The sequence below is a fragment of the Acytostelium subglobosum genome, assembly GCF_000787575.1.
Source record: "Acytostelium subglobosum LB1 DNA, scaffold: scaffold1, whole genome shotgun sequence".
NCBI lineage: Eukaryota > Evosea > Eumycetozoa > Acytosteliales > Acytosteliaceae > Acytostelium > Acytostelium subglobosum.
In genome coordinates, this window is record NW_012236531.1 from 387,584 (window position 1) to 401,149 (window position 13,566).

General features: G+C 48.6%; 4 protein-coding genes across 4 annotated transcripts; 1 reads left to right on the forward strand and 3 right to left on the reverse strand.

Moving 5' to 3' along the window:
* Positions 1-929: 929 nt before the first annotated feature.
* Positions 930-7,648, reverse strand: SAMD00019534_001610 (hypothetical protein; the record flags this gene model as incomplete). Its single annotated transcript, XM_012903594.1, has 2 exons — positions 930-7,060; positions 7,129-7,648. The coding sequence occupies 2 exons, from the start codon at positions 7,646-7,648 to the stop codon at positions 930-932; spliced, it is 6,651 nt and encodes a 2,216-aa protein (XP_012759048.1).
* A 992-nt stretch (positions 7,649-8,640) lies between these two features.
* On the forward strand, positions 8,641-9,291 carry SAMD00019534_001620 (hypothetical protein; the record flags this gene model as incomplete). The annotated part of the gene is made up of 3 exons (XM_012903595.1): positions 8,641-8,730; positions 8,823-9,009; positions 9,098-9,291. 3 exons carry the CDS (start codon positions 8,641-8,643, stop codon positions 9,289-9,291), a joined length of 471 nt encoding a protein of 156 aa, XP_012759049.1.
* A 110-nt stretch (positions 9,292-9,401) lies between these two features.
* On the reverse strand, positions 9,402-10,352 carry SAMD00019534_001630 (hypothetical protein; the record flags this gene model as incomplete). Its single annotated transcript, XM_012903596.1, has 1 exon — positions 9,402-10,352. The coding sequence occupies one exon, from the start codon at positions 10,350-10,352 to the stop codon at positions 9,402-9,404; it is 951 nt and encodes a 316-aa protein (XP_012759050.1).
* Positions 10,353-12,649: 2,297 nt separating this feature from the next.
* On the reverse strand, positions 12,650-12,928 carry SAMD00019534_001640 (hypothetical protein; the record flags this gene model as incomplete). Its single annotated transcript, XM_012903597.1, has 1 exon — positions 12,650-12,928. The coding sequence occupies one exon, from the start codon at positions 12,926-12,928 to the stop codon at positions 12,650-12,652; it is 279 nt and encodes a 92-aa protein (XP_012759051.1).
* Between the last annotated feature and the right edge of the window lie 638 nt (positions 12,929-13,566).

Consider the following 13,566-nt stretch of genomic DNA (forward strand, 5'->3'; position numbering starts at 1 on the left):
AGTTATCCCTTCCTCCACAATCCACAAAATGATCAATCAATCCAATCCAATCGTCAAACAATCAATCAACTAGTTATCCAATCAATCAAATCAATCAATTTGTCAATTCACGATGGCCATCCACCATGGTTATTGAGCAACATCATCAGTTACCAATAGATGTGTTTCTTAAGGAACATCAGCAGGTAGTGTTTATCGACCAACCAGGTTGGATGACTTTTGGAATAATGTAGCGATTCAAAGTGCCTGTACATTGAATAACATCTGAATGACACCATTGAGTGGACGCTAGCTATATATTTATAAATGTATATATATTGATCGTACGATTGAGTTGGTCATTAACTTCAAAGCATCCGATAAAATTCAAAGTGTATATATATTTTGAATTGTCTTTAACTTCATTGAAATATATATATATTTAATTAAATTATTAAACTATGACTATGTGTATGTACAGTACCATTGTTAGAAACTAAATATGTTTACTCACACCGTGATCATATCCAGTTGTAGATTTAACAGACTCCAAGTTGTCCAATAAATTGAATAGGGCATGGAATAAATTATCCAAGAGGAAGTTATCAAAGAAGTCATTCCTACTGATAGAGTACAAACGACCCAATAGTTTAACAAGATCAGATACCAAACTATGTAACTTACTGGGGATTGATCCAAAGGATCTAAGTACCATCAAGTCAACAGCATAACTTGTTAAAGTTGTACCATATATTTCCGAATCATACCATCCGCCATCCAACCACCAAGTGTTATTGGAGCTTAACTAACTGTTAGTTCCAAACACATCCTTCTACATCTACACACTTTACCAAACTCTGTACATACTTGTATAAATTTATTTAATAAACGACTCGCCGGTATATGTGTAATGATGACATGATGTCCAACAAGACAAGCAAGTATTGCCTTTACCAAAAGGCACACCAGCCGACGTAGCACTGACATAGATGTTCGTGGGAGGTGGCTTGGTCGATGAGCTTCTGAATCTGTTCCGAGACGGCCAATGTTTCGTTGCTAAAGTCTCTTCCTGTAAGCTTCTTGTTGACACGGTTGATGACCGACAGAGCCCTCTCGTTGAGAACCTCGGGCACAACCTCAGCTTCCACCTGTTCCTCAACGCGTGGGTGACCGCGTGGCTGTCTGTGCACGGGGGATGACGTGCTCAAAGTCGAGTCTGGCGATTCATTGTCGCCAAGGTCCTGCTTGGTGACCTTACTGTCCTTGTCGTGGTTGGGTGTTAGCAGTCTCCAGTTGATCAGAGGGTCGTGGACAAAGGCCTCAAGGACGGCCATCAGCGACTCCTTGCTGTTGCGCAGCACGGTCATCACCGACTCACACGTCAGTCTGAAGTTACCCTCGATTCCAGACACCTCCATGGCGTTGATAAGCATCCTTGTGAGACGGAATGGGATCTTCTCGGGGTACTTCTCGCGGTGCATTGCCACCTCGAAACAATCACCAAAGTCAATATGCAAGATTCTTCCAGTGTAGCGATCGAGCATCAGGTTGCTTGGATGACGATCACCCAGTCCAAGGATGTATCCCACCATGGACATCACTGCCAGCGAACGTGTGTAGTTGGTGCGGCGGTCCAGCCAGACCTCTGAGTTCCTGCTCTTGAGCCAAAGAACCTTGTGCAGATCCTGTCCATTGGTGCTCTCCAGTGCATACTCAAACACCTCGACCTTTTGCATGAGTGTGAGGTTGTCATAGTCGGAGCACATCTGCAACATGAGTCGATGCTCAATGTTGAGCAGGATCTTGTTGCTCTCACGATAGTCGCGAATCAGCGCATGCAGTGTGTCAGAGTGTGGCACCCATCCAATGAGGCCAGAGTTTGGTGACAGGGGGATGACACTGAATCGTCTGATGCTCAGATGGGACTTGGCAGTCTCGTGATTGGCACTGAGAAGCGTGTTGACCAGGCCAAACAGCTGCATGACACGCTCGTCCTGACGCAGGTCCTCGTGACCTTTCAGCAAGAATGTGTACTCGAGTCCGTCGGAGCCAATGATTGTAAGCTTCCTTGGTCGCTGCTTGGAGGGGATGACGCTGAGCACGGGCGAGAATGATTGAATCTTGATGACTGGGTCTCCAACCTTGTATGTGCCTGGCACGGCCAAGTCCATATCGATTGAGTTCATGAGCTTTGGTGAGATGTACTGCAACTCCAACGAGATCATCTGTGGCAGCTGCTTGTAGATACGTCTGAACACCTGGTAGTAGAGGTCCCATGCTTGGTTCAGGTCGCCCTCCTTGCGCGATCGCTCATACTTTTTGCTCCACTCGAGGGCCTCTTGAAGGTCCCTTCCAAAAGCATGGATGAAAGATGTCTCGCTTGTGGTCTCTGGTCCCTTGTCCAGTATCTGATGCAGAGGTGCAAGGGTGGCCAGCATTGCGTCTGGGTTGTGCTCGCCAAAGTATTGTCTCGAGGCGTCCTCCAGACCCTCATACCACATCTCGTGCCAGAGGATGGCGGAACGCACTAGCTCCTGACTGACGGGGATGGCCTGGTCGACGAGGTTTGTATGCTTTCTCATCTTGTCCATGATGGCACGTGCTGCTGCCAGACGTGCTGGCGACTGTGACTTGGTGGCGACGGTCAGTGGGTAGACCAGGGCTTGTGGATGTGCCTTGCCAATCGAGTCGAGCAGCTCGTGCAGCAGTCGTCGAACGGGCAACACTGGTGCGTGGATACGAGCGATCAATTGAGGGATCACCTGCAGCCATGTGTCAATGCTCACGGTGTTGAATCCCTGCATTAAAGAGGCCTCTACATCCTTTTGTGCGCCGTGTTTGAACCAGAGTGTCAACAGACGTAGTGTGTCCTGTAGTGATTGCTCGGGTGCCAGTGCAATAGATCGGAAGAAGCTGCGTACTGCAGGCAACAGGTGGCTGGCGATCTGCTCCTGTGTGCCGCCATTCTGTTCGTAGTGAGAGACCACCTCAAAGTTGATCAGTGCCCACGAGTGCCATGCCTTGTACCAGTTGGGGTCACATTCGGTTGCTGCGTGGAACGACGAGATGATATGTGGGATTGACGATTCATTCAGTGTCTCGCCCAGCTCCAGCTGCCACTCGCCCAGCTTGAGGTGCGCGCGGCCTTGCAGAGGCAGGTCGTCAGTGTCCTGCAGCGCTTGAACAAAGGTGCGCAGACGCTCATACGCGACGGGTCTGCTTCCAGCGCTCCATAGCTGTTTGATGTAAGCGAATGTGATTCGTGGATGTGTGTTGGGGAGGATGCCGCCAAACTGTTGTGTGGCCGGGTCCTTGCCCATGAGCATGGCCAACGTCTTTTGCGACAGGCCCAATCTGGAGCTCTTGCGACACAGACCAATGAACTTAAGCCACATGTCCAACTCCTCGTGTGGTGAGATGACCAGTGAGTGCACGGCCAGCACACTCTGCCAGATGTCGACGTTGTGTTGACAGCCTCTCAATCTTGTCTTCCATGTGTTCCTGATCATCTGTTTGCGAGATGGCGAGTCTGCGGACTTCTTGTACTCGATGATCTCTTCAAGCTCGGACAACTGCTGTAGACGGACCACCATTTTGTAGGCACGGTTGTAGCTTTCGCCTAGCAGAGCAGTCAGCTCTGTGTCCACGAGGACACGGGCGTGTTCGATAAAGTGATGAGCGTGGTTAAAGTTGTTCTTGTGCACCTCGAGGATGGCACGGTAGAATGAGCCTTCAATCGTGTCCTGGCTCATGGCCTTGACGTACTCGTCCATTGTATCCCAGCTCGAGAGGTTCCATGCGGCGGCCGAGGCGAGTGGCGCCACAGAGATCTTGGTGGACTCGCTGGCGTTCTTCCACAAGTCGTTGGACAGCGTTGACAATCGCTCCCACTCTCCAAGTGCGTGCAGACATCTCATGATGCCCAGTGTGTTCTCGATTGAGTTGGGGTCGTCCTTTTGCTTCTTCTCATACGCGGCCAAGGCGTCCTCCCATCGTCTGAGCTTCTCGTACCAAGACTCCTTCAGCTCGACGCTGTGGTTCTTCTGTGCGTAGATCAGGATACCGATGGCAGCCTCAGGCTGCTGCAGTTGATTGTTGATACTGATCAGTGCTTCGATGGTTGAGTTGGACGCTTGCTGGAACTCAATCTCCTTGTAGTGCAGTGCTTTGGCGTAGGCGTGACATTTCTCGGCCAGCGCGCCAAGGGTGCGGATGTCAATGGGCAGGGGCTTCTCGTGGAGCTCCATGAACTCGGCCAAGTTGAGCAATGTCTGTAGGATCTCGGGTGGGATGTTGGGCGACATGAGAGCAGTCTCCAAGCTGTGAACCAAGTCGTCTTGGTATTGCTCGTGGAGCTCAGTCCAGCAGCTGACAAAGCCGGCGTTGAACAACTCCTTGACAAGCGGGTGATAGTCCTGTGCCAGTGAGAGACATGAGCGCAGTGCGGGCGAGGGCGACTCACGCAGTAGCTCGACAGAGAAACGACGGATCCACTCGACCCAGTCCTCCTTGGTGGATCGCTGCGAGGTCTCCCACGCGTTCTTTAGGTGCTGTTCGTTGGCCTTGAGCTTCTTGAAGCTCATCTCCGGAGAGACGGTGGTCGTCACCTCCTCGGCCGATGTGTCAGGGTGGCGGAATCCCATCACCTCGTCGCTGGAGCCCGCCAACTGTTGGTTCTTGGCCGACAGCTTGGCGACGAGTTGCTCGTAGTTGGTATATTGAATGTCGCGCTTTTGCAACACCTTGCGCACCATTGGCACGAAGATGACGTAGTCTGAGCCCAGTTGATAGACGAGCGCACACAGGGTCTGCAGAGCGTCGTCCTTGAGCTCGTTGACGCCGTCGACGTCCAGCACACGTGCCAGGGGATGTATAATGCGCGAGGCGTAGTCGGAGAAGTTGAGCTTCTTGCACAGGCGGCCAATGGTTTGGATGGCCAGTGCGCGCACCTGTGATGGCGTGTCGACCTGCTCAAACAACTTGACGACAGCTGGTATGACGAGATGGAGGTAGTCGTCCAGGTTGGTGCCAAACACTTCCAGTGCTCGGAGCACCTTGGATGTTGGCATGCGCTTTGGCGAGCGATCCGAGTGCAACACGTTGAGCATCTGTGGGATGAGGTTGGGCAGGTAGACCTTGAACTCGTCGTTCAACGCCGATGATATCTCCTCGACAAGGTTGATGATGGGGATCAGCAGGTTGGAGTTCCAGTACTTCTCAATGAGAGCAAAGATGTCGACGAGGTAGTCGCGAATGTGTTGCTTGACGATGGACACGAGCGAGCTGAGCTGTTGGAAGAGGAACTCGCGGAAGCCAGGCTCGCAAGAGTTCATGACGTGGAGGAAGGGCGGCATGATCTGTGGTAGGAAGGGGATGCACTTCAGACCCAGACTCTTAAAGATGAACATAACAGCCTGAATGACGCTGGTGTGATGTGTAGACAATGATGGATCGCGAAGAATCTTCATGAGTGCTGTGATTGAGACCGTAGGGTAGTAGTCCTCGGACGACGGTGAGATTGTGACCTGCTCGTTGACTGCGTTGGACGAGCTCTTGTCATCGATCTTGGGGTCCTCGCGACGATGTCCAAGCTCGTTCATCTTGTGCTTGTAGGGGTCGAGCGCACCGAGGATGCCCAGCACCTTGATGACCTCGCGACGAATAGATTGATTGCGCTCGGTCTTGATGGCGTTGAGTAGGGTGTCGAGAAGTGTGGGATACTTGGCGAATGGACGAATGACATAGCCCGTGCTGGAGGCCAGCTGGCCGAGCGTCTTGAGTGCCACTTCACGCTTGCTAGTCGATGATTGATCTTGCAGGGTGTCGACAATGAGTGGGATGAGTTGATCGATGTGAACAGACATCTCCTCGCCTCCAACAACAGACAGCTCGCCGAGTGCCGCCAGAACACAAGAGGCGACACGTGGGTTTGGATCGCGCAGCTTGGGCATCAGCGCCTTGAGCACTGGCTCGACATATGGCTTGATCAAACGTTCGGACGCGCTTATCAGATGTCCGAGAAGACGCGCCGACTCCTCTTTGTTCCTGCTGTCACCACTGAACTCAAGCTCGGTCAGCAACTGGATGAGCGTCTTTCTGAGTGAGGGCATGACGTAGGCGGGGTTGCGCTGGGTCAGCCTGCCAATTACAGAGATGGCCAGCTCACGAATCTCAAACACCTCGTCGTTGAGCGCGATGAACAGACTGCGTAGGTTCTCGGCCTGAGCCAGATGGTGGTCAAAGTGGTTGTCGAGCGCGCTGAGTACAGTGCGGCGGATCGATGGGTTGGGGTCGGCAATACCCACTACCAACAACTTCTCGAGAATCTCGCCAATGATGAGCGATGTGTGGCCGCGCGAGAGGTTTGGCTCGTCGTGCTTGACCATGAGCTTGGTGCATGTGATTGAGGCTTCGCGTCTGATCTCGGGGTTGTCGTCCTCGAGGTAGGTGGACACGGTATCGCGAACAAACTCGATTAGGTTGTGATTTGAGAAGTCGAATGTGCCAAGCGTCCGCAGGGCCAGCGCAGTCATGGCTGGGTCCGAGTCGGGGTTTGGTTGGGCTGCGCCTAGGCCAGCATATGACGCAGCCATTTTGCGATAATGAAGTGGTGTTCCTGGCTCTTGGAAGGGCTTGTTTGCCAGCACCTGGGAGATGAGCATCAGCAAACGTACCTGGATCTGTGGGATGAGCGAAGGCAGCGACACGGTGAGGTCGCGCAGCGCGTCGACCAGGACGGGCGTGAGTCCGGCCATCATCATCTGGGGCAGGATGGTGCTGATGTGAGGGATCATCACGTTGCCCACCGACGTTGACAGCATGCTGACGCATGTTAGCACCTCGGGATTGAACAGTTTGCCCTTGGTCGTCAAGGCCGACTTGATCATCACGACCACTCTGTCCAAGTAGGGCTTGATGTTGCCGCCCACGGCCAAAGCAATCTCGCCCAGTGCAATAAATGAAGATGACCTCTCGTTCTGATTCTTGAGTGCCGCCAACAAGTGCGCCATGCATGTGTTCAAATGATGATGTGCAAAGTCTTTTGGAGAGAAGATGGCCAGTCTTGGAAGTAGTGTGATTACTGTGACGATGACGCGTATTATGTTAGTGATTGAATGAGGCCGGATTGATCGAGTCAACTTAGCTTACCTGTCTTCTTTACAAGCTTGTCGCGGTGGTCTTTGTAGCGAAGGATAGTGTCGCACACGTCCTTGAACTTGTTGTTCATAAAGTCGCCAGTGTTTCTTAGGAGCTCGCCAAGTGTGATGAGTGATCCGTGAATGGCCTCGGGCGAGCCGTTCTGTTTGAAGGCCTTCTGGGACTCGTCGTAGATCTTCTGATACCATTGCTGTCGCAGACGACTCTCACGCTCCGATATCAGCTCGAGACAGGCGCGCAGCGCCTCGACGGCACCCTCACGGATGGCCAGCTTGCTGTCTCGCAGCGCGCCCCATATCAGATCGACAAAGTTGGCGGCGTGCACGTAGAAGAGTGTTGGCGCGTTCTGGGCCAGCTCCTTGAGCACGAGCACCGAGGCGTGGCGCCTGTTCTCAAAGCGCTCGCCACCCAGCCACTCGAGGGCACGTGTCACCTCAAACTCTACGCACTCGGCCGTCAGCGTGCCGGATGAGCGCGCCAGACGTCCCAGTGCCTTGGACGCCATCTGCATCACAGTGGGGTCGTTCGTCGACAAGGCCAACCTTAGGAAGTTGGCTAACTTTGTAATCTTTGCTGCGCTCTCATCATAGTCTACATCAATCAGCTCGTCAATTGCCAATATACCTCCAATCTTGTCCGCAATCGCATTGCTATTGACCAATTCAAACAAGATAWTTATTAACATCCTGTATGAACTTGGTGAAGTTCTCGTTTGACATATCTCTCTGCATTGTTATGACCTAATATACATCAATTTGATGGCGATTAGTGATGAGTCTCATCTCGTTGTTCTCATTGTGAACAATGTAAGACATACATAGATGCTCAAACTCTTTGCTGCCTTTAATCTGTCCTCTTCCTTCTTATTCCTCAGGTCCAAGAAGATCTTATTGAGTGCATCAGCCCATTGAGGATGGGGATGTGAATGGTGATCCATCATTGACATTGTTGAAGTCATTTATATATATATATATATCTTGATAGTTTGTTTGATTGTTTTTGATATATTCGATTGTTTGATACAAATATATAAAGATATGTCTAATGTTGTTGTTGTTGATTCATTATCAACTTATAATATGTATAAATATATATATAATGTGGTATATCGTACTATTACTCTCTCTCTCTCTCTCTATTACAACAACAACAACAAATAAAGATATATAAAGAGATATTATGGAGTGTAAGTCTGAATGAATGAATGAATGAATTTGGACTGTGAAGATCCGTTCAAATGAGAGGACTATGACTCCAAAGTGTGGGGTAGTCGACCGAACCCCAAAGGTTGGGTCAGAATGCGTAAACATCTCACTAAGTATCTAACTCTTGAACTATCTTATCTACTTATACATTAAAATTACTATACATATAAACAAATAAACAATGAGTACTATTGATGCCACTTCTGAGGAATATCCCCAACAGACTGTATGTTACAAGTAATTATTGAATGAATGAATGAAGTCACTCACCCACTTTGGCCTCACATACCAACCTACAATGAAGGAGACAACTGAGCAAGACTATGGTGATGAATACAGAGCAGTACAAACATTCAGAGAGGAGATTGGCAATGCAAAGAAAGTCATTGTATGTTATGGTTGGATCTCAAGGCATAAGTGGCTGACAGACTGATTGACTGGCTGATTGATTAACTCAATGAATTGATTCGGATTATATAGGATACTCTCTCGACTTACCCAGATTCAGTGTTTAGATTGATGCCACAGCTTGATGAACCAACTGCCACAGAGGAGTCAAAGGCTCGTGTCCACACACAGTTGGCTGAGCAAGCAAAGAAGAGAGACGAGACAATCAAGTTGTTGGAGGATAAGTACTTCCCATTGTTTGCTTCAAACCCAGAGTTTGGTAAGTTGTTGTACATTGAATGAATGAATGGATATGTTGTGGACAGGTCACTAACTTGTGTGTTCCTATCCTGCTACTACATGTTTAGCCGCTTACAAGAGTAGCATTGAGGCTGTCATTGTACAATCGAGAACACAGACATTCCTGACACGTGATAATGTCTTTACTTTTGGTGCCGAGTGCAAGAAGATCACATCCGGTATCTTTAGGGATCAGAAGAAGTTGTTGGACAAGATGAAGGCCATCAAGAAGGCCCACGTCCCCACCACCACCACCGCCTAAGACTTAAGGCCACCTTTGACCGTGGACTTTGGACACTCTCAATCAATCAATCAATCAACGAACGAACGAATGAATGAATGAACGTATGAATGAAAGCTATCGAATACCATTTAATCTTTGATAATACGATCAAGTATCAATTGCCTGGAATGATCCATCTCGAAGAAGTAGTCGGTGGTCACATCAAAGTATGATCGACAGGCATCACTCAGTGTAACGGACGAATCATCGTTGATGTAGGTGAGAATGAAGGTTCTGATATTGGTCCCAGAGATTAGACCTGGCTCCATGATATTCACAAGTTGATCGCGAGACATTGAGTGCAGAGTGATACTGATGCCATGTAGAGATGGATGCATTTGGAAGCAAGAGAAGATCATTGTCATCTCAGAGTCTGTCAATGCCTTGCCATCGGTGTACTTGGTCGAAATGAATGTGGTCTCAAGGTTGGGAAGTAGAGGGATCACATGGCACAACGCCTCCAAACACTCTGGACTGTAGCAGTCGGGCAGATACACATGCTGCAGGTGTTGGTAGTTAGATAGACCGCGAATGATAGTGACGGGCAGCAGGACATTATGTTCGTCGGATGTGTTGAGACTGAGGGTGAGGATGTCTGGAGAGAGGTCCAGCTGCTCAATGTCCACCTTGCTTTTGAATTCCAGGCGCACATTGGTTAGCTGCTTGAGATGGGCATGATAGGCATTGGTGTAGACCATCGAGCGTATTGCCCGAATGAATGCACTATTCTTGCAACTCTTCTTCTTCTTGAGGAATGCTTCGAAGCCAGGTGTCATCTCCATCGCCTGGATCAGCTCGATATGGGACAGGTTTGGCGCGTCCAACAGATCCCAGGAGAAGTTTATGTTTGGCAGGCCCAAGGTCTTGAGATTGGGATATTGAGTATCGTCGCCAACTACATTGTTTGGCTCATATACATGCAACTCTTCTAACGTCTGGCTGGTATCACGGATGAAGTTTGTGGTGAGTGTGCCCAGTCCAGCATTGAGACGAAGTGCGGTGAGGCCCTTACTGATTGGGCCCAACACAGACAGGAACATGTATGTGTTGTGTACATCAACTTGACCGATTGATGTGATTGAGAGCTTGTCAAGGGGATTCTTTCGAAGTGATATAGGCATGATCACATAGTCAATGATGTGATGTGCGAATCTGTGAATGGAGAAGGACAACACAGTAACACGACTGAATGCCTTTGATTGCTTTATCAATGATCTCAATGACTCAAGTCGTTCGGTGTCTGCGGAAGTAGTAGCAATTGCAGGATGAGTAGGAATATTGTCCAATGATATACGCCATCTTGCTAATGGTTGATCATTGATCAAACTCCATTGTCTTGTTATCGCATCTTCGAATGTATGTCGCTTGATCTCTGAGCCTAGCAATAGTATATTTAGATTGAATGTATTATAACAACAAAAACAATATGAAGCATAACCAAACCATCTCTTTGATACCAATGCATATGTAATACAAGTGCTGCACTTCTTAATATCTGATTCATTATATATACATAGCTCTATTATTCTCTGTTCCAAAAAATGAGGTAATGTTGTTGTTGTTGTTGTTGTTGTCATTATGTTTTTAAATGTATTTGTGTATATGATTAGTGATTGAAGTAAAATAGATTGATTGTTTTCTCCCCCAAGAGTACAAAATAACATTGTCTTTGAACTAGATTGATATGATTGATATGAATGATTGGATGGTTGGTGAGTCAGATAATCAAATTTAGTATTATGAATTAGAATGATAGTATTAGAGTAACATAGTAATAATGTTATATATGTGTACATACATGTAATAGAGTGATATGGTAATGAGTGATGTCGATGCCCATTTGTCCAAGGACATTCACCGCAATGACAGAGTCACACACTCACACACACTACATCAAGATGAAGTTCAAGTGTGGGTGTTTAATTAATTTGAATTTGAAATTCCCGCCCTCTGAGATGACGGTTCAGTTCAAAATGGTGGTTGGTTAAGATGTGGTCCACATGTGTCTGTGACACTGGGCCACTACTCATCTTATTGTCATTGCACTCACTCTCTCCTACTTGTACACATACACTTATACATACTTATGCTTATACTTATACAAATACATCAATAATAAACAACACATTGACATGTATCACTCACCACGTTGTTCTGCCTTGTTGTCTCACTACTGATGAGTTACATGAGTTTGAGTTATGATATCAATCAATGAGTGAGTACAAATAGACTTCTAATTGAATCACCATCTGCTGCTTACTTACACTATCCTCTTCTTTTCTTCTCTCTTCTCCTCTGCCTTCTCATTGACCTTGTGCCTTGAAGCCCGCTGTGTGTGGTCCTTGTCCAAGTCTGGGTCACCTTACCTCTGTCTCCAACTAGATAGACGTCCGCCACGCCACCACCTTGACCACAGCCATGAACCTCTGTCTCCATCTGTACAGACGTCCGCCATGCTGCCAAGTTGTCCACAGGCCAGAACCTCTGTCTCCAACTTGACTGAGGTCGCCATGCTTCCTTGAGTGCCCAGTACGTCTGTCTCCCTAATCAATGAGTGAGTACTACCACCGATCACAACCTGATCACTTATACTCTGCTTACTTACACCTTTCCCTTCTTCTCTTCTACATTGATCCTGTGCCTTGAAGCCCGTTGTGGTCCTTCAGTATTCACCACCTCTGTCTCCATCTTGACAGACTGTCGTCGTGCTTCCACGTTGACCACAGCCATGAACCTTTGTCACCATCTTGACAGACGTCCGTGCTTCCACAATGTTGCCCACTGCCCAGAACCTCTGTCTCCAACTTACTGAGGTCGCCGTGCTGCCTTGAGTGACCACAGCCCTGAACCTCTATCTCAATCAATGAGTGAGTACTACCAATGATCGCACCATCTGCGCACTTATACTCTGCTTACTTACACCATTCCTTTCTTCTCTCCTCTTCTCTTTACCTTCTCCTTGACCTTGTGCCTTGAAGCCAGCTGTGTGGTACCTGTGAGTCCATTCCACTTGACCGAACCCCTCCAGCTACACAGACGGCTCCATTGTGCCTCCGCCATGCCGACCACAGTCCAGAACCTCTGCTTCCAACTTGACAGACGACTGCCGGCGTGCTGCCACGTTGACCACAGCCACGAACCTCTGTCTCCATATGCAAGCTGCCAAGTTGTCCAGAACCTCTGTCTCCAGCTAGACTGAAGTTGCAATGCTGCCCCGGGTCCATGAACCTCTGTCCCCAACTATCGATATGGACACAGTCCAGAACCTCTGACTCCATCTAGACTGCCACTCTGCTGCCACGTTGACCATAGTTCAGGACCTCTGTCTCCAACTTGACTAACTGCCACGTTGACTACCGCCCGCCTCCGAGCTGACCACCGTCATGCTGACCGCCTCCATGCTTCCATGATGGCCACCGTCGACAACCTCTGACTCCAACCAGACAGACAGCCACGATGACAAGTGCGACGCCATGCTGCCAAGTTGTCCACAGCCATGAACCTCTGTCCCCATCTTGACTGACCGGTTGCAGTGTTGCCAGACACGTTGATCACAGCCCAGAGCCTCTGTCTCCAACGTCGAGACAGGTATGGTGTATCCAACTGGAATGATCATAATCAAAGCATTAATAAACGATGAAGACAGGAGTTGTGCAAGTGTGACTTGGAAGGAGAATAACAACAATTGGAAAGGTACAACTCAATGATGTCGCCTGGGCACGGTTGCTGCCCAACGGCTTTAAAAAAAATAAAGGCAGCACTTGTGACAATGAGAAGAAACTCTCAAAGTCCTAAGTTGCTGCCATACCTGTCTCGACGCGGCCTTAACGTCTGATAGCGACAGGTGTAGTAGAAAGGCCAAGGCCACCCCCTTGGGGAGATGGCCAACGAAAACCAGTAACGAGCCCGACTTGTTACACATCAGCTTGCTGTTGTCATTCATTGTTCATATCATTAGTATTGGTTGTTGATTGATGATGTTAGTATGTTATTTGATTGATTGATTGATTGAGGTAGTGAGGAATGAATGAGTGCGTCCAATAGTGTAATGAATGATGATGGTGATCACTTACCATGTGTTTTCTTGAAGCCTCTTGATTGGCTAACCCGGGAAACCTATGGTGGTGACGTCGTTGCCAACGCCACCATGATTGAAGAAGTTATGTTAGTAGTATTCGCCCTTTTGGGGACTTGATTGTTGTGCGTTGGTGTACTTACTCTTTCAMTGTGTGTATCTCTAATGATCTCACCTGA